Below are 22,048 nucleotides of genomic sequence, written 5' to 3'. Positions count from 1 at the left end.
AAAACTCTTGAAAAATAAAACCCCACCATGAGGACTTGAACAAACCACAGCTGTCAAAATCCTGAAGAAAATAACACAAGATCCCCCTCCTCTAAAGATTCCTAGCACAGGAAAAAGGATATTACAGACAGATGCTAGTGATGAATTATGGGGAGTTGTGTTGCTTGAAGAAATTGATGGGACAAGACACCACTGTGCTCATGCTAGCAAACAGTTCAAAGAATCAGAAAAACACTACTATGCCACTTACAAAGAAATCCTTGCTGTTAAACGCAGGATAGAAAAATTCAATTTCCACCTCAGTTCTTATCATTTCACTGTGGAGATGGATAACACCTCTTTCCCATCAATGTTGGAAATCAAAAAAAAGATCCTGCTAGACTCTCAACTTTTGCGATGGAAAGATTGATTTTCCCGTTATAAATTTGAGGTAAAACACATAAAGGGACACCAAAACACACTTGATGATTTCTTATCTAGGCCTACCAAAGAACCAATCCCAAAACTAGTCCTTTACATTTGCACCATGAGTATACACAATTCTCCATACACCATTCCATTTCCTGATTGTCCACTTCACAAAAGTCCATACAGAAGAAAGATTGGCCCTTTTTCCCTCAAAGCAAGACCCCAGACAGAGTTAAAAATAGATTGCCTAGCCAGACAAACCATGTTCTACTGGCTACACCAGCTTCTTGTCATAACCCAAATCTATCCGAACCCCAGGTAGCTCAACATGGACACTCCTTTCTGCACTATCCCAATAATCCAAAGACCTATACCAGAAGAAATGATGTGGTATATCTGGGCTCTGTCTTCCATATATACATGTGCTATCATAGTGTCAATCTTCCCCATATACCATATCTTGTGTAATAGCACTCAAGCACAATCCCATTTGGTTCGATTATTCTCCATGTATGCCCCATTTGACGCATGGAGAGGAATGTTATACAACATGCTTGATCGCCATCAACTGTGGGACAAACCTTCCCAGGTAAAACGAAAATTCTGTTGTTTTGTCACCGTACAGAGAAGTTACTTCACTGGTGGTAACCCACACACCATGAACAGGATTGATATTGTTGGATACTCTACCATATGGCCTATAGATGAAAAGTCAGTCTTGAATGCCTTGGCCAAATACCTTTGTCAACTCTGACAACCTGGAATATATGGAGATAAAGATGTAATCAAAGGACTCTCATTTAGATCTGATGTTCCGCCAATTACAATCTAATAATTTCAGTCCAGATTCATAACCTCAGGGATAATTAATCAATTTGGACAGTACTCTTTTTACACTCCAAGATCAAAGCAGAACTTTCCTGATAAACCTAGCACATCCAGACATCTCCCAAATAATGAAGATATAAATTCTGAAGATCTAAGTGTTAGAGTATATGCCTTGCCACCAAATCCAACCAAAATTGATGCAAGGATGCCAAATGATGCTGAAGGCCCAAATTCAGACATATATGACCCATATTTACAAGATGCCCAAAATCCTAATGAAGCGAACACTGAGGATCTGTTTACCTATTTACAAGACCCGGATATAGACTTTAGAGCAGTCAACTTGGCTTGTGATGATACATCATCCTTCTCAGATGGTGATGGGACCCTTCCAAAAGACTATTTTAAGCCGTCCATTTATTAAAACAAATGCCCCACTATGTATAATTATTAAGTGCACTAAAATAAAGTGATCTTTGTCACTTGTCTAGGTAAAGTCAGAAAGAGATAAGGCTTATCCTTATCTTCCAGGTGGCATTGTTTAATAGGCTTGCTTAAATTCTGTAAGATATGTTGTCCTTCAGAGACCTTTATAAAAAAGAGGAGCTCACTTCAGTTGTAGATCTCAGCGAACATTGTAATATATCCACTTTTTCTTACAAAATGTTATAAATCTCCCTTCTCTTTCTGAATCTGAAAGCTTAGCTGGTGTTATTTCCTTCTTTCTTATCCAGTGTCATTAAGTATGCTTTGGACTTGCCTCTGTTTCTAGAGGATCCTACTCATCAGAATATGGCACGGATAGGATCCATGGAAATTTATCATAGTGGAAAAAAGACTCGATCTTATAATACCAAGTTTTACTCGAACCCTTTAAATCTCACTTGATAAGGTGATCGATAGGGATAAGTAAAAGGTGTTGTAACATCGATCTCCTGAAGTATTGGAGATCCACCCCTGTGGTATTTTTAAATATTAAAAACGTCTTTTGTTTTTGCTTTTTTTAAAAACAAGATATTATTAGCTTTTAGAAAAAATAAATAATTTATTTTTTTAATAAAAGTACTTTAAAAAAAATCACCCAAACATAGATTTTAAATTAAATAAAAATATTTTATTTAAAAAATACTTTTTTCACTCAAAAAATATATAAATGAAGCCTAGAAACAACAAAACTAAAAAATTCAACAACTAAAAGAATTAACAACACACCTCTCCTTGTAGCTATTGAATGAGGTATAGTATTTTTTAAAATTTTAATTTAAGTTTTCAAACAAATTGATTTTTGTTTTATTTAATATTTACGAGTAAAATTCATTCGTGCATGAATATTTTTTCATCAAATAGGTAAGAAAGTAAACGCATGAGAGATTACACATGAAAACATCATGAAAATTCAACATAAACATTACGGTTGGAAACTATTTTTCATTCCTTTAACAAATTTATATGCTCTAATTTATAATATCCGTCTTTTACCAAATTTTAAAAATGTCATATCCATCATGAAATTTAAACAATATGCACATAACAATTTCGTATTCCAACCATCAATTATTAAATTAGTCACTCATATAAAATATATGATTAGTCACTCATATAAAATATATATTTAAAATAAATTAAAATTCACCTATATTTATATACAAATAATACACAGATACATGATGATAACCAAGTGAATATTATTGTTGGTTAATCTGGTATTTCTTTGGCAGAGTGAAAATGTAACATATAACTTTTTCAAAGTTGAAGCTCAAAAAAATAGAGAAGCTTTGAATCCATGCAAAGAAGGGAACACACATGTTCCTAACAAGGAAAAAGTTCTAAATTTCCCTAACTAGCATAAGATTTTCAATGAACACCACACAAAATTACAAAACAATATAAAAACATTAAAATCATTAAACTAAATCCGACAATGGCATCTTTAGTGTGTCAATAAAATTGAGTAAAAAAGTTACCACATTCAGCTCTATCTTCGGAACAAAGGAGGCTATTTCCCTGACCCATCTACAACACATACATGTACATAATGGGTTGCAGAATAATTAGGCAGAAAATGAAAGAGAAAAATAAAAAATAAAAAAATAAAACAAAGCTTTTGCTTGTGACCATCCAAATCCAACTGTGATTCAAATCCTACAATTTGCACTTTTATGGTCCCCGCCTCCATGGATTGAATGTAGCATTAAACTCCGTCGTCTTAAAATCGGATAGAACTGAAGACCAGGCAATCTACACCATCTTCTGATTTTAACTTAACCTAACCATTAGGAGAATATATAATGTAAAAGTTGATGGATAATCATAATAATAAATAAATACATTAAAGAAGCAAAAATTCAGAACAGAACAAAGTTTTTGCTAAAACTCATAACAGAATGACCAAGAAAACTGGCGTCACATGACATTCAAGAACAAAGCTAAAAGAATGGAAACAAAAAAAAACAAAGCTAAAGGAATACCAATGAGATGTGTCCTGTAAAACACATAACAATGTTCCTACATTCCTACTTGGTAGGATTTGACAAGAGTAGAACTATGTTCTTTACCATGAAATCAGAGGGTTGTGTCTGTTGTGTAGAATTTGAACACTTACCTCCAAGTCACAATGCTTAGCAAAAAGTGTTGGTGACCAAGGTTCACCATCTAAACATTTTAATAACAAAGTTAATGAGAGATCCAAAATTAATGTCTATAATTTTAGAATACAAATGCTCTTGTAAAATCTTCAAACACGTTTATTTGTTTGTTTTTAAGAACATAAAAAAAAATGATGAAATCCCTAATTGACAAAAAGACATCATGTGGGAACATCTTAAAAAGTAAGATAATAGGTGATCCCTTTAAATCAAAATAACAAAATCTTAGTTGTGCCTTCAAACCATCAAGCAAAAGAAATCAAACCAATACTATGCATTTAGAAGATTTAGACTTAATTGATGACATTATCTCAGATTATTATCTTTCTAGGGTAAAATAGTCCGACTTTAATGCATGTCACTATTAAGCCCCTTTTTTGTTCTATATAAACCCCTTTCTTGCTCCAAGGACCTTGATTAAGAGTGGTTTGGCAAGTTGAATGTATAGTCATTATTCTCACTCTATGTTTCTTTGATAGGTTCTCAAAGTTAACAATTAACTCTCTAACTACCCAACCCTAATGAGCTATTGAGCTATTGAGCTATAAGAATTGTGTCATTTAACTGGATTTGCTACATAAAGATTTGAAATAAAAACCATAAGATAAAAGATTTGATATTGACAATGTGAGAGAGAGTAACAGTTTGTAGCAAGAGTTTCTCCTTATGGTGTTTTGTTATTTGAGAAAACTATATTGAGATAAACCAACTAGATCACCCATGTTTTCTAAAAAATCTCAAATAAGCAACATTCTGCACATGCGGGATGTATGCTCAATTAATGCACTTGTGAAAAACATAAAATTAAAAAAGCAATAGTTGTACCTTAATTAACCAATACTGTTGTGCCAACCATCAAATCTTGTTTGCCATTCCGAACTTTATCTTTTTCTCTGCAGGCTTGAGAATTTGAAAGGAACACATCAAGTTTTCATCTACACTCATCATGGCACCAGCATTGTCAAACTCGCCACAGTAGTTTGGAGCCGAAAATATTGTAACAAGTTGCCTTTCAGCAAAAAATTCATATCCATCCTCTACAACCTATAGAAAAAGTCATATAATGTTAACTTCCAATAAACCACCAAATGTTTAGCATTTTTATAGAGAAGATAAATGGGATTAACTAAAAAGGAGGACATAGAGGGTGACACGAGGAAAAAGGTATACATCATGACCTGATGAGCACGACAAATAAGGTCCAAGTCATGCTTTGTCAAGAACTCCGCAACCTTATCCGGGCCAAATGTGTAAGAAACTCCTCTGTCATTCATACCCCAACCCTTCACATCTCTACCCGGATCAGACCAAAGCAGATCACATAGCAAGCCAGTGTCTGGAATAGCAGTAGGACGTGGCAAATTCCTAATTTGATCCAAGTTTGTGAGTTCAGGGGAAAGGCCACCATGCATGCACAGTATTTTATCATCTATAAGGGCTGCCACAGGCAGACAGTTAAAAGAATCCGTAAAGGCTTTCCAGAGCCGCACATTGAACCTCCGCTTACATTCGTCGTAGAATCCATATATCCTATTAATGGAAGCACACTCATGATTTCCCCTCAACAAGAAAAAGTTTTCCGGATACTTGATTTTATATGCAAGCAAAAGGCATATAGTTTCCAAGCTCTGCTTCCCACGATCGACATAGTCTCCTAAAAAGAGATAATTAGCACTGGGAGGTAAACCTCCATACTCAAAGAGCCTCAACAAATCACTGTACTGCCCATGAATATCACCTGAAAGATGCAAAGTTCAACACAGCTTCTCTCAATTCTCAACAACAAATTAGTAGTGTTCTAAACAACTGCAAATGAATATCTTGAAATGAAGAATGAGAATGCTGAAACACTGAAGTAACAGGAAAACCTAGAGAGAAAAATAAAAATAAAAATAAAAATAAATCATATTTTGACACCACCCCACAATTTTATATCTCCCAATACAAAAAGGGTTGCCCACATTTTATTCACCCTTTCAAACCAACCAAGGATACCGTAAAAAGGTAGCAGCTTTAAACCCTAGACAAGAAAAAAAACTAATAATAACAACAAATAATGAAAATTAAAAGGGAATGGGGGAACAAAATACCACAAATCTTGATAGGGGCTTCGAGTTCTAACAAATTAGGCTGTTGAAGGAAGATGTCTCTGGAAGCAACACAAAGCTGCTTGATCTCGGCTTCAGAGAGCTGAACCTGCTTTCCAGGTCTGGCCAATCGGACCTCCGTAAGGCGGCGGATTATGTCGTCAAGAATTGCTTCATCAATCCCTTGTTGCTGTTGTCCTGCGTTGCTCATCGCAGCAACAAGATGATCAATAATCCGAATAATAGCTGGTAACAAAAATTGAAAACCGCTTCAGTCTCACTCACTCACTCACTCACACTCTGTTCTTCTTCAGGTTTTTTTTTTTTTATTTTGAAGAAACAAAAATAAAAAGAACAATTTTTTTTTCAGTTGTTGCCAAGAATCAAAGGGGGGTGAAGTGCTTTTCCCTTTCTTCGTGTATACTGTTTGTTTGTTTCTGTTTTTGAGAATTTGAGTTGTGTTTGCTCTCTCCGTGTCTCTGTTTTTTTTTTCTTAATAAAATTTGTACATTTATTATTTAATGTTATTAATTAAATTATTTAGGTTTTTTTGGGGAGGGATTATGGAAGCCCATAAAGCCCAATTTTATGTCCAGTTTTTTTTACCAAAAAAATTATATTTTTATTTTTGAAGTTAGTTTTATTTTATTTTAATTTTGTCCCAAAAAAATTTTATTTATATCAATATATTCTTACAGCTAAATTTTTAAAAAATTTACCATTAATCTAACAATAATGTATGGTAGCTATTTTTGATTTGTTTGTTTTGATGGTTGTTTTTAGAAAATTGTTGTTGAATTGGTTCTAAATTTTTTAAAAAATTATCCATCAAAGTATATTTGATACAAATCGAAATTTTTTGAGATAAAATTAAAATAAAATAAAACTTAGAAATATTTTTAAAATCTACAAATCGAAAATTTTTAGGATAAAATTGAAATAAAATAAAATTTAAGAGTATTTTTAAAATCTTTAACAAATTTTAAAAATAAAAAATATACTTTATCTATTTTAATAAATAAATTATAAAATTGGAAAATTTTTAAGATAATTGCAGTGAGAATTGAATGATTTTTAAAGGACTTAGGTGTGTTTGCAAGTTTGGTTTTGAAAGCTTGTAGGGAGAATGAAAAGGTTTTGGATCATTAAAGCTTGTTTAAAAGTTTAATTATTGGAAAGGAAAGAGTTTTGGAGATTTTTTTTAACCTTCAAACTTTTTTATTTTTAAGTTTCTCCAATTTTATGAGATTTAAATGATTTTTTTATTTCTAATAAATTATTATATCATCTTCTGTTTTTTTATTTTATTTCTAATATTCAAATAAAGGATAAAATTATAAAATTGTATAATAAAGGGTTAAGTACTGAAATCGTCCCTAAGGTTAGGGGTGAAAATCAAAATCGTCTCCGACCTTTTTTTGTTATTAAAATCATCCCCAACATTACAAAACGTTATAAAATCGTCCTTTTCCATTTCAATTTTATTTTTTTTACCATATTACCCTTCATTAGTAATAAAAATAATTAAAAATAATATTAAAAAATTAAACAAACTCCTGCCCCCCTCCCCTCCCCTCCCGTAACTCCCTCACTATCACACCTACGCATCATGTTCTGCATCATCTTCATCATCCTTATCACCTTTTGTCCATAACTTATGCATCATCCTTAGGCAACTATCTTCCTCTCCCTCTTCTTTTTCTCATGGCCATCACCCACAAACTAAATTCAGCAACAGCAACAACAAATTAACCAACAAATTCAGCAACATTAACACACATTTAGCAACAGCAACAACAAAATGAATAACATCAACAACAACATCCACAAAATAAATTAACAAAAATTTTAAATTTAAGAACAATTCAGCAATCATCAACTGCAACTTCAGATCCAAATTCAACAGCAACAGAAATTAAAAAAATAAAAAAAGAAAGAACAAAAAGAAGAGGGATTTGAGGCTGAAGACGACAAACTCGAAGACGCTTCTATCGATCCCACCACCCTCTGCTCTCCACCTTCCCAACCTCTCACAACTCACCTCACTCCTCCTACCTGCATCTATCCCAATGGAAAGTGGTGAGCTCCAGGAAACAAAAACAGAGAATCAGAGAAGTAGAACAGGAAGAAGAATAGATCTGAATCTGGAAGGAAGAGCGATACGGCAAGAAGGCAGAACGGAGGCGCAACACTACAGAAGGCAGAACGGAGGCGTGGCGCTGTGAGAGGAAGAACGCATGCCGGCGCTGCGAGAAAAAGAGCATGACGGAGAAGGAGTCGACGCCGAAGAAGAGTCAGAGAACATGGTTGTCGTCGAAGGGTAAGGATTAAGGTCGGTGATGGAAAGGGAGAAGAAGGTGGAGAAGGAGATGAGGAAGGTGAGGCCACCGTTAATGGAGGAAGGGTTGAGGTTGGTGATGGAAAGGGAGAAAAAAGTGGGGGTGGAGATGATACGGTGGCGAAAAGAAAGAGAGGAAGAATTGGGGTTGTGGTTGGGAGGGAGGGTTCCGAAGAGGGGTAGAAAGAAGGAGATCAAAGGGAAGAGAGGGAGAGACAGGAGACAAGATGGGGGGGTTGGGGTTGTTGGGTTTTTTTTTAATTTTATTTTTATTAATTTTAAGGGTAATTTGGTCAAGAAAATAAAATTAAAGTAAAAAAAAGACGATTTTATAACGTTTTGTAACGTTGGGGATGATTTTAATAACAAAAAATTGTCGGGGACGATTTTGATTTTCACCCTAGACCTTAGGGACGATTTAAGTACTTAACCCTATAATAAATTATTAAAACTATTATTATATACTAAAAATTAGTTATTATATATTTATGTGTGTATCTTAATTTGCTTTTATTTATAAATTCTTAATTATGTGTTTCTATTTATGGTATTTCATCAAAATTATTAATTGCTTAGCTTGAATTGGTTTTCTACTTGTTGTGATCATGATAGTTATAGATAACAAAGTTGAATTTGTCTAATTATTAGCTCACTAGTACGCTTAAATAAGTGTTAGGATTCGAATTCCATTTTATGCATGCAACAATTCATTGGCCAACGACAAACTCTTAAATGGAGTTCGATCCGTCATAGATTAGTTTTTAACTTAAACCTAGAGGATACTGTGAGAAATAAAAAAAAAAAGTTATAAATTTTGTTATAGGATTCATTTAAAATAATGTTTTATACATATTTTAAAAAATATTTTATAAAAAAATTGTAAACCAAATTTTTCCTTAATGCCTGTCATATAGATGGAAGATTTAATCATTTAAGATTTATTACAAAACCGGAATTTGTTTTGTGATGAATGAGATATTTTGTGAGACAGTATCACGATTCCATGTAACGTTATTGGTCTCAATCTCTCATGCTTTCGAGTCCTTTAAAATCGTGCAATTGCAGTTTTGAACAAACTCTCAGTTTTCAAAAACTCTTATTCGACCAAGCTTATTAGAGATTTTTAATTTTAATACGGAGGGGTTGATGGAGTATAGCAGCAATATGGGGTTTATGGTGTTTCACGGAGATGTGATGGCTGGGTAAGAAAAAATCGGATGGACTGATTTGGTGGACGGAAATCAGACGGACCGATTTGAGGATGCGGCAGGTGCACCAATCGGACCACCGATTTGGGTTCTCTGACCACGCATCACGCATGCAGCGTTCTTTGGTTGGCCCGTGACTCCCTCATCCAAAAGACCATTATTTTCCCCCTCCCAGGAGTATACCTTTCACTCTCGTATCTCTCTCTTCAACACATACTCAATCCCACCACTTTCTTTCTTTAACACCATTGTTGGATCACAACAAACCTTCAAAAAAATTTAAAAAAAATGCTAAGAAGACCAAAAATTAAAAAGTAAATCAACCAGAATTTTATATTGTTAATTATTTTGGACATCTAAATTATGTAAGTTTTTATTTTTTAATAATCTGATTTAATAATAATAATAGTGATAATATTAAATTTTATTAGCAATATATATTATAATGGCACTAAGTAGAGATTAATCATGTATGTGTGTATGATTTTATTGTTAAGTGGTTAAAAATAGAATTCAAAATAGAAATTAATCATGTATGTATGTATGTATGATGTGGTGCTTTACCGAAGAATTGGATTTTTTAAATAATTATTGGTTAAAATAAAATAATAAAAGAATGAATGAATGTAATGAAGAAGGAGAAGGGATGAGATCTGTACATATTAGATTAGAGTAGAGTAGATTGATATATTGTTATTGTTATTATTATTATTAGCAGTAGTAATTGAGTTTAATAAATTATTATGATTAATAATAAAAATTTAATAAATTATTTTATTTATGATCATTAATAATTGAATTTTAATTCAGTAAAATTTAGACAATAAATTAGTAATAACTAAACTTAGATTAGGAAATTATTATTATGATGCCGTGTTATGAATAATAATAATAATAAAATTAGTATGCTGTTTTATGAATAATAATAACAATAATAAAATTAGTATGCTATTTTACGAATAAATAGTTTATTAGTCGTGAAATTATTCTAGTTAGTTAGTTAAGGTTAAATAATTTTTGTTATAAGGTAATGAATATGATTGAAGGATTTTTGTATAACAGATTTACCGTGTATGTTTGAAATGCAATTATGCTGGAATTAGTTATAATGGACATGTAAGGATAATTGTGTTTTTGAGAATATAATTATATTATACTGGTACTTATAGCGGAAATGTGATATTGTAGGGTTCACGGATGTTGATGTGTGATCATTTAAAGCCGCCGGATCCATACAACTAAATTGTTGAGTCACACTTGCGCGAGACTGGATTTTATTATGTTTCACAAATTGGAATTATCCACTGTCAGTCAGCAATGATTAATGCTCTGATTGAGAGATGGCGGCCTGAGACTCACACATTTCATTTTTCGGTTGGTGAGTGTGCCGTGACCTTGGAGGATGTGGTGATAATTCTTGGTCCGCCGACAAATGGTCTTCCGGTTACAGGACCGACCATGAGTAGTTTTGAGGCATTGGAAGCCGAGTGCTTGCACCAATTTGGAGTTACACCGAGGAAGACGGACTGTAGAGGGAGCTTTATAAAATTAACATGGTTTAGGAGTTTGAAAGATCGTATATTGTTGAATGATGATGTGCACATTCAGATGTATGTAAAGTGTCACATAATGTTGTTATTTGGGACAATTCTGTTTGGAGATAAGTCAGGTGCAGCTGTGCATTGAAAATTTTTACCTTTGCTCCGTAACTTTGGTTAGATCATACAGTTTAGTTGGGGTTCGGCATGCCTGGCACACTTGTATAGATCATTGTGTAGGGCAACTCGTGTCGACTGCAAGGAGATGGACGGTCCACTGACACTGTTGCTCACTTGGGCTTGGATCCGGCTACCATTTCTAGCGTCGATTCCCGGCAATCCCCGAATGTTTCCAATTGCAAACATGTAATTTTGATTAAAGTATGCATTAAAAGAATTGATAGAAATTGTATTTTATTTTCCACAAGATAAGTTAACTAATGGATTGTCCGACGGCAGGTGGCGTAACTGGGACCGTGAAAACTATGCCTACGGATATAAAACGCTTGCACACTACAGGAGGTTGTTGGATGATCTACAAGAATGACAGGTATTTTGTAAAATACAAGTACCTTACGTAACTTGTTAAGTGAATTAATTGTTGTGTAATCATCTGACTGGTTCGATGTGTCCAGTTTCTTTGGCAGGCTTATGGCATTGGAAACATCGACCCAGACGTGATTCCTTTAGACATCCGTCATAATTCGGTTATCTGGAGTGCCACAGTGCCACTCATATCTTTTGAATGCATCGAGTGGCATGCATCTGATAGAGTCAGGAGGCAATTTGGATTGAGATAGGGTGTTCCTAATCAAGAGCGGGATCTAGGTGCATCACACGGCGAAATTCTAACTGGGCCTAAGAATCAAGATTGGGCCAATACCCACTCTTTTTGGGTGATGCAGTGGACCAATCGGTATAGTCACACTCTCTCTGATGACTTGGTGCATTTACATTATCCATTAGAAATTTACATGCATTGGTACCGAGAAGCATTTGGTGACCACTTGCAATTGTCGAACCTTGTATTCGAAGATAATCTAGAAGGTACTCCACCACCACCGGCACCGGAACCGGAACCGAAACCGGCACCGGTACCTCCCCCACCGCCGCCACCGGAACCGCTACAACAGAGGGGTTGAGTATTTTGCACCATATGTTCCTGACACGTATCCGTCTGATTATTTTTCAGCGTCAGTCACGGTACATCAACAGTATTGGGGTGGTCCACAGTTTGAGTATGGAGAGCAAACTTCATTCAGTCAGCTGCTTGGTTTCGTGGCATCGGGGTCGCACCACTCACATTTAGGTAATTATGTTGACATTCCCACCGACCATCAAGCACATTCGGGTGGTATTACTCCAACTAGAAGGTCATTGGATTCGAGACCTCAGGTTTGCACTTCCTCTAATAGTTCTGGTGCCAGAATGTCTGTTGACTCGAACAAAAGTGCTGAAGGGGCGGGAGGGATTATACAGAGTGGAAACCCTAGACGTATTCCGATGAGTCTGATTCATGAGAGTAATAGGGCAGTTGATGATGAGACTGATAACTGCCTAGTAGACCATCCAGAGGATGCGGATGAGGGTGAGGATGAGGATGAGGATGAGGGTGAGGATGAGGATGAGAATGATGACGATGCTGTTGATGAGGATCCAGCGCCTAGTGCAGGTAAAATAAACTATTGGTAATGATTTAGGGCTTGATTATGAATTTATATTAGTAGCTTCATGGTGAACTTGTATTTGTATTACATATTGAATTGCCATTTGAGTAATAGCATCCAACATTTGTTGTGTTTTCATAGGTACGGCCACAAGTGAAAAAGGTAAAGGTTACAACCTTAGAGCTGATCCTAGTGAACAACTCATTCAGTCTGTAAAATGTAGCCTTAACAAGCGCAGTCACCGGGAGATTGCGTGCACCCTTTAAGACGGAATTGATGCACTCCACAAGATTGGTGGTCATATGACCCCATCGGTATCCACCATCAAATGCCAAAGCATATTGCTCACGTGGGATTCGATCAAGCCAGTTGGTGTAAGCCTCACCCTGTTCCTTTAATCGTTCATAGCGCATCTGGTACTCCCTGATCGTCCTCGAGTATCCTATGAAAAACATTCAGTCAACAATGAACACCATTCTATTTGATCGTACTTACAATAAATTCAAAGTTCATTGTATTTAAACTTACCAATGTTGACGATGAGCTTCTGCAAGTAAGGTGCCTTGAACTTCCTCAAGAAGTTGGACTCAATATGCCAGATACAAAACATATGGAATGCTCTAAGCGTAGACCAAACCCCATTACTTCTCTCAATAGCTGACCTAATAGAATCGTGTCGATCAGAGATAAGTCCCACACCATCACATGTCACCACATGTTGACGTAAGTTACTCAAGAAAAAGTACCATGCATCAGAAGTCTCTCCCTCCACTATGGCGAATGCAATAGGCACGATGTTATTACCATCTTGTGAGACTGCAACCAATAAACAACCTTTGCATTTTCCATACAAATGAGTTTCGTCCACCTGCACCACTGGCTTGCAGTGTCTGAAGGCCCTTATACAAGGGTAATAACTCCAGAAGACTCTATGCAGTACACGTATATCAGGAACCAAATCATCCCCCTGGTAAGCAGGCATTGTTTCAAAGTGAACCACTGCTGATGGCTCCTTGTGACACATGGCCTCAAACCATATGGGCAAAGCTTCATATGATGCTTCCCAACCTCCAAAAATTGATTCCACCGCCTGCTGCTTTGCTAACCAAGCCTTGCGATAACTGATGGTGTAGTTAAACTTTGACTGGACTTCAGCAATGACTGATTTCACCTTTATAGATGGGTCAACCTCTACCAATGGCTTAATTGCTTCTGCAACTGTCTTGGAATCCAGCTTCGAATGGTCTTGCGAAGTAGTAGACCTAGTACAAGTGTGACTTCCATTGTACCTCCTTATCTCCCAACAGTACTTCTTTTGCATTTTGGTAACCCTGATCAACCAGTCACAACCATTGCCATATTCTGTACATTTGGCAAAGAATGTCATCGGTTCCGACTCATATACTCGATAGTCTACACCTCTCCGGATGGTATAATCTTTCATTGCCTTGATTACTACCTCCTTTGAACTGAATTCCATCCCCACTGCGAACTCACCATCCGCTACAACAGGAAGCGTTGCAAACATCAAAAGAAATAAATCCTGTATTATGTACTCAGTAATAAATCATTTATTATAACTCAATTAATAAACACACTTTACCATGTAAGATCATAATAGTCTTTTTTTTTTCGCTATTCTATCTACGTAAAGAACAACTAAATATAATCCATAATAAAAAACTATTAATTAATAAAAAATCAAATGCTATGCTCACAAATGACTATCCACATATCACATATATTACTCATCTGACTTATTGATCAGCTACTACAGAGTTTCACATAGCTGTCTAGCTTTACGCACCTACATTTATATATTGCAAAAACTCCGGTGCGTGCATAGCCTCCAAATCCAACAACCGCATGAAAGAAGGCTCCTGAAACGGATGCGGGTTTGCTAGTGCATTTGCAACTTCCGCCACATCTGCGTTCATAGCGCCGCCAGCTTCATCTTCGTCTTCACCTGGACCAACGATCTCATAGTTACTTTCAAATTCATCCTCGCTTTCACTATTATAATCTTCCAATTCAATGTTACGGTCCGCTTCAGATTGCTCAAACTCAACATACAACTCGATGCACGACATTCGATGGCGATTTTCTATATACATTGAAAACATTTCATGCATACTCGCTTCATCCATCACGTACTTGGTCTGAAATTGAACAAACCCACCAAACACAGATAAAGGATACCTGTACAAAATACACGATACTCTCCTAGATCTTTGAGAATCTATCTTCTCACAAATCACACCTTTCAATTCCTCAAATGACAATGTGAACGGAATAACAACATCTAATAGATTTTCACACACAAATTGAACTCCTTCATATGTTTGCAACAAAATCTGCCCATAATAATAAATTTTCAACACAACTCTATCATCCATATCAGTATACGTACTTGCCTATTCTCACACTCACTGAAATCTATTCTACAAGAATGAAGGAGAAGAATGAGAGAAAAGGAAGAACATCAGCTGAGACCGGCGATGAAGAAATGAGGCTTCTGTGATTTTTTTTTTCATTTTATGTATGCCGTTACAGGCAAATCGGACGGACCGACCGCGTGCCACACAAATCGCTTGGTTCGATTGGTGCACTGCCGGATTAAAAACAATTTTTGGCGACCCAAAATCGGTGGGTCCGATTACTGCACTCTCCGTTTTATAAAATTGGGCTCCCACAAATCGGTGGATCCGATTTGATGTAAACTGAATCTCTCTTTCACACAAATCGGTGGGTTCGATTTGTGTTCCTTCCTCTTTCTGCTTGAAATCGGATCCACCGATTTCTTCCTCCCAAATTCTTAAAAGCAATGCAGTCATAATAGTGTAATTCTCCCCTAATGATCATAACGCATTATAACTCACACCACTAAATTATATAAAAAAAAAATCAGCCAGCTTATTATTTAAAAGAAAAATAAGACGTTATTTTATTATGATTGTAGAACTAAAATTACATCATAAGCGTATGTCTTTTAGTACTTAAAAGACTAATGATTTATTTATTCACTTAATCCACACAAATTGTTTAAATTCAGACACGTTACATTTGCTGAAACTTTTGGCAAAAGAAAGGGTCTTTACCCTACCGACCCAAAACAAAATCCACTTTTGGGTTATAATTATCAAAGAAAAAGTATGATGAGTCAATGTATATTTTATATAATGTGTACAATGGAGTTAAATTGAAATTAGAATTAAATTAGAAGTAATTAATTAATTTTGAATAGTTTTTAATTTAAAATTTGAATTAAATCATGATTCCCGTTAGTTATGGCAATTAATTAATTTTTAGTAGTTATGGTAATTAATTAATTTTGAGTAGTTTTCCATTTAAAATTTGAATCAAATCATGATTTCCATCAGAATTAAATTAGGATTTTCTCCCTCTCTCAATATGGTGTAAACTCTTCTCTCACTCTCTCCTCGAAGCAAAAACTGGTACAGTGCCGCCATGGTTACCAGTCGTCGTCGGACATCGCGCCAACACTCTTCCAACTGGCGCCGTCGTCCGCACAGGCCACCGTACGTAGGGAAGACGCGCATATTGTGTGAGTTGAGCTCGCAGCACCGCAGCAACCCGGACGTCCAGCGCCTCCATCACAGCCGGTTTGTGCCTTCTTCCTGTCGTCGGATGTTCACTTTCTCTGTGAACGTGGATGGTTATTCTTAGGTGCTTAGGTGTAGATGATGATTGCTGGTTATGATTTATACACGTTCACATTGGATGTTCGTTTTTGTATGATTTTGGATGTTCACTTTCTCAGTTTTCGTGGATATTTATTTTTCAAGTAATTCAACAAGACCCAAGCAGCAGCGCTGGGATGATGTGAACGCGGAGTTCGGGGCTGCAACTCACGTCGATGACGCTGACAGTTGTAGGTCACAGATGTTCGGCCGCGTGAGGAGTGACGGAGGTTCTTCCGGCGAGAGCGTTGGCGCAAGGAGGCGGAGCGTGACAATTTCGGTCGGCAGGAATGGAAGCTACACGTCACGCAAAAACAGAGCGGTAGAACACAGGTTGCTGCGCGCGGGGCGGCGAAGAAATGGGTTTTTCTATGGAACAAACAATGGGGTTTTTTGGAGGGTAGGTAATGGTGGGTGATGAAGGGTTAATGAGAAAGAATTTGGAGTAAATTGGGGATAGAAATCACAAAAAGCAACTAGAAATTAGGGATAATAATGTTTAATTTATATTATTAATACATATTGGACCAAATAAATAGCTCATTGTACATATTGTATAGATATCTCATTGTTTTCCTAGCGGAACTCTTACCCAAAAAACAGGGACAGCAATATCTTCATGCTCCTTTTTATTATGATAGACTATTTTTTTTCTCGAGAATTTTAAAGATTAGAAAAAATATTCATAATTTTTAATTTATTTCAATTATTTTTTATTATTTTAAATAAATTTTAATTCTATACGAATTAATACTGAGAAGCATGTGCCTATCACTCCAGCAATGGCACCGAAGGTCCTTGGAAAAAGAGCTCAACAGCCTTAGATTTTTGTGAAGTAGATTCTAATTCCGGTGAAGAGAAGAGTGAAACTCCTATAGCTATAGGCCTTAGTCCCAAACAAAAAAGATATTTCTCATGTAACTAAATTCAACTAATTCATGATATATATGTATTTTTTTATTTTTTTATTTAATTTTTTATCTTTTTTTTTCTTCTTCCTTTTTTTTATCATTATCATCTTATTAGGTATCGATATCGTTTTTTTCTTTTATATTTTTTTGTTTTTATTTATTTTTGTTTATTTATTTGTTTGTATATTTTTAAAATTTTATGAAAAAAATACAAATATGATAATTATAGAATTTAGGAGTATATAGTCCAATTTTAAAATAAATTTATTTAGATAAAATCCTCTATTTTTAAAATAAAACGTAAAAATATACAAAAAAATTAGTATCAATAACAAAATATAAAAAATAAGTAGAACATGTTGGGAGAAAGAAAAAAAAAAGATAAAATATGAAAAAAAAAAAAGAAGTAAAAGAAGAAGATATGTTAGGAGAAATTTTGGATAGTTAAAAAATTTCGATGCTATTTAAGTTAATTCGATTTATTATTATTGTACAACACATATATAGTATATCGAATCAGCTTAATCCGATTTACTACTAATATTGATTATTGACATTTCTTATTTTTTAAGCTAATCGTATTAACTTTAAAACATAAATGTCAATAAAAAAATATTTTTTATTTGAATTTAAATAAAATATCAAAAAAATCAAAACAAATAATAAAAAAAATCTAAATTTTGTAGTTTAGTTCAAATTTCAAAAAATCTACATTTTTACAAACTTATGAATTTAAAATGGAATAATAAACAGTTTTTAAAAATTCGTTAAAAATCATTCTTTAACTCTTTATAAATTATTTATGACCTATTTTATTAATTTGAACTATTTATTTAAAAATTATTTTATTAGATATAATTAAATTGATTTTATGATTATTGAAGTTTAAGTTGATTAGGATTATATTATTATCATCAAGTTCCGAATCCGCCGATATGAGTGAATATCGGTATTCTTTGGTGAGCTTAGCTGTACTAATGCTTCACCATATATCCTTTATCATTATGTTACTAATGTCATTTATATTAATAACTCATATATATTTAACCCTATACATATTATTACTTATGTTTTAATATACCTATTTTTTATAATTATTCCTTTAAAATATTTATAACTTGAATTACTGACTCAACAAAATTATAACTTGACACATGGCTTAAGTTTGACATCCAATCCCCTACGTGTCACTTAATCACTCATTATCATCATCATCTATTGCAAATCATCATCATCATTGAAGCCATTAGAAAAAACTAAAAAGAAAGAAGTCGAGAGAGAAGAGAGAAACCGTGAAACCTCTCAGCTTCCAAGTTCAATTTCTTAAGATTTGTAACTCCAATAAAAAATTTAATTCGATTAATGTGTTTGTATCTTCCACTTCTTTATGTTGACGTCACTTTTGTTCGGGAGAAGTTAATGGTGGCACCGCTGATCTTTCAGGCATGGTTCGGCTAAGTGGGAGTCCTAGAGGTAGAGTAACCGATTTTGACGTTTTCTTCTTCGATTTTTCGTTCAGAAAGCTTTCTTGATGTTTCGATTTGGTGGTTGTCATACAAAGATAAAATTTGGTAAATTAATTACGAATTAATTGTGTTTTTGATATGTGATTGTTGATTGGATGTTTGTGACTTAAAATTGAATGATTTTGTGTTTAAATTTTGATAAAATATTGTTGATTTAGTGCTTTATATTTCGATTTTGATGAGGCTGTCAAACCAGTCTGTTTGTTAGGCCTAATTTGAGGGCTGTTGTTAAACTTGAATATTGAGAAAATTGATGAGGTTTGATAGCCGCGAGATTAAATTAAAAGTCGTGAAAACTCGGTAATTGAAAAGTTCAAAAATAGATTTAAAATCAAGTATATATTTTGAAAGATTACAAAAGAAGATTTCGGTTTTGAAAAGAGATATTATCACCAATACAAAAATTATTTTGAGTATAGAAATATAATTTGATAAAAGATCAGGGTTAAAAATAGTAATCATATAAGTTTTGGGATATTTTGAGTAAAAGGTAAAAGTTTCGGAGTAAATTGGATATTTTATAAAAATTTAGGATTATTTTTAGAAATATGAAGTTAAATTAGTAATTTTATAAATATAAAATTAAATTAGTAATTTTATAAAATATTGTATTAAAAAGTAAAAATAATATAATCGCTAAAAGTTTTAGAAATATAAAGTTAAGTTAAGAATTTTATAATTCTCCTTTCATAAGACATTTAGGAAAATGTGAGAGAAGAGTGTGAAAATAATTTGAGATATTGAAAGAAAGTAAGTAAAAGAATGAAGAAAAAAAGGAATGTATTAACTAAAGGGATCTCTGTCACAGGAGAGCAGAGAGCAAAGACTAAAAAAAATCTAACGAATCTCTGTCACAAGAGAGTAGAGCACAAAAAAAAAAAAAAAGAATGTATTAACTAAAGAGATATCTGCCATAGGAGAGCAGATGACAAAGATAAAAAGAGTAATTGATGGTGAATAATGAAAAAGATTATGTGAAAATCTACTGCAAAAGGACAATTAGATAGATGGTAGTGCGACCACCGAGATTTGTTTTCCAGAAAACTTTCAGCCTAGGGCCGCAGCCTATGACAATAGGGGGTGTTCACAGATATTTTATTATACATACTTTCGACCTGGGGCCGCAGCTTGTAACGACACGGGTGTTCACAGAGATATGTCAGACATACGTTGGCGAGGGAAAACTACCCTGTATTGACAGGAGATATGCCAACTGGAAAGCCGTATTCGGATATGATTACCGAATATTGTCAGAAGCGGGTGTGTAACCGACAAATGAGCTCATTACTTACACTAGGAATAGACATGCATTATACTTGTTTGCGCATATCTGTGTGTATCTCTGTGAATGTGTGTGTGCTTTCTGATTAAGTGCTTCTTTGTACTTTTGTATGTTTAAGCTTATATATACTCTATTGTTTGTCTGCGGTTAAAACAAGAATAAAATGAACATAACTATCCACCTCAGTCCTACTAAGGACTCCCCAGTTTTTACCCTCTATTTTCACCCTTTTTAGCTACAAGTATAAAGGCTTATTGTGAAACTGCAGAAACATAAAAGAATTTGTTTGCAAGTTGAGTTGTTATTAGAATTTATTTCCTCCTCGTCTTGTTAGTTGAAATTTTATTCAGAAGAGTATGTTTTGTAATTAGTTTTCTATGTAATACTATAATGTATTATTAACATTAAGTATGTGAATATGTGTTAATTATTTTGACAGATTAACGCGTAAAGACTCAATATTAATGAAATTAGGTTAGCAACACCTTATTTTTTGCATGATCAATGATATGCTAAATATTGGATCGTTACATGCGTTACTTCTGACTCTAAAAAATTTCAAATATAAAATAAAAATCCAGAATCATCAGACATAACACATAACTATTTGTACAATATTAATATTGTATAAAATATTAAAATATAACAATAATTATAATTAAAAATATTTTAATTATAGCTCAAATTATATATTATATAAATATAATTAGTCATTTTACATACAACTTTGGTGCGAATCATCAATCTCAACATCATATAAAAAAACAATTCCCGCCATTGGTGGCATTATTATTTGTTCTTCCATAAGAGGATCACAGTACACAAGTATTTTCTATTGATAAAGATAATATTTAAAATGAAGCGCACCTTAAATCCATTGTTAAGTGTCAAGTGTCAATAACTGTTAGTTTTCAAAATCTTATAGGCTCGCAATAATGCTTTTCACGACTTGAGAAGATTGTAAGCCACAAAACCTTATGTTTTTCTACATTTTTTGAATAAAGATGTGAAACCAATCTTGTAATCTAAGATTCTATCATTAAGTTAGCATTTTGGTTTTGATAGAAATTTTAATCTTCCTAGGTGCGCCGACTTAGTTGCTTTGATTGTAGTTTTAACCAACTCACATGAACATAAAACTGTTATATTTATTGTCAAAATTAGCTTTTATAGATATTTTTTATTTTTTTATAAACACTTTCATGCATGCCAATACAATAATAGAATTATATCATTTTTTTTTTAAATAAAAAATTTCTAGCCTCAACCTTTTTGTTAGTGGTAAGTACTATTCTTTCATCTCTTCCCATATATTCACATATATACAAGACTTTGTCAATACGGATAGATAGAGAGAACGATCATTGTTGATTTTGGTGACAAGAAGTGATACCAGCAAAAACACTGCAACATCCAAATCAAAATGGATTTAAAAAATATCGACGAGAGTTAAAAATGTGTAACGTATTTGAAAAAATCTTTGATTCTTATTATATAATTTACGTTGTTATTTTATTTTATCTTATTAATTAAGATAAAAAAATATTTAAATTTAAATATTAGTTAAAAATTTGCGATTTCTTGACCAATTTAATCCGTAGTGAAGACTAAACCCGAAAGATCAAGTCATTATTCGATCGTTTTGAAGATTTAGAAATTGAGTTTGGAACAACATACATCTCCAAAATTACCCATTAAGCAAGACATGGATTTTGCCCAAAACAAAACCAAATTCAAAGATCAATTAAATACTATATACATTATGTAAGTTGTAATAATTCATCCCAAACAATGGTTTAAAATTGAGTAAGTTAATGAGTGTGAATAAAAAATCATATGAAAAATAAGATAATGATACGGTGAAAAATAAAATTAGGTGAAGAGAAAATGTTATTATACTTTTTTTATA

General features: G+C 33.7%; 3 protein-coding genes across 3 annotated transcripts; 1 reads left to right on the top strand and 2 right to left on the bottom strand.

The window, feature by feature from the left end:
- LOC107609230 (serine/threonine-protein phosphatase PP1 isozyme 4) lies at positions 3,111–6,457 on the bottom strand. The gene is made up of 4 exons (XM_016311111.2): positions 5,972–6,457; positions 5,060–5,619; positions 4,707–4,925; positions 3,111–3,502 (listed from the first exon to the last, which is right to left on the bottom strand). Exons 1-3 carry the CDS (start codon positions 6,177–6,179, stop codon positions 4,737–4,739), a joined length of 957 nt encoding a protein of 318 aa, XP_016166597.1. The 5' UTR covers positions 6,180–6,457; the 3' UTR covers positions 3,111–3,502; positions 4,707–4,736.
- Positions 8,206–11,200, top strand: LOC110264985 (protein MAIN-LIKE 2-like). Its single transcript, XM_021107693.1, has 4 exons — positions 8,206–8,288; positions 10,577–10,589; positions 10,684–10,719; positions 10,826–11,200. Exons 1-4 carry the CDS (start codon positions 8,206–8,208, stop codon positions 11,198–11,200), a joined length of 507 nt encoding a protein of 168 aa, XP_020963352.1.
- LOC107606604 lies at positions 12,782–16,189 on the bottom strand. The gene is made up of 5 exons (XM_021107692.1): positions 16,153–16,189; positions 15,380–15,570; positions 14,531–15,073; positions 13,248–14,262; positions 12,782–13,161 (listed from the first exon to the last, which is right to left on the bottom strand). Exons 1-5 carry the CDS (start codon positions 16,187–16,189, stop codon positions 12,782–12,784), a joined length of 2,166 nt encoding a protein of 721 aa, XP_020963351.1.

This window comes from Arachis ipaensis, chromosome B07, assembly GCF_000816755.2.
Source record: "Arachis ipaensis cultivar K30076 chromosome B07, Araip1.1, whole genome shotgun sequence".
NCBI lineage: Eukaryota > Viridiplantae > Streptophyta > Magnoliopsida > Fabales > Fabaceae > Arachis > Arachis ipaensis.
The sequence above is the reverse complement of the archived record's forward strand: the minus strand, read 5'-3'. Positions and strand labels throughout refer to the sequence as shown.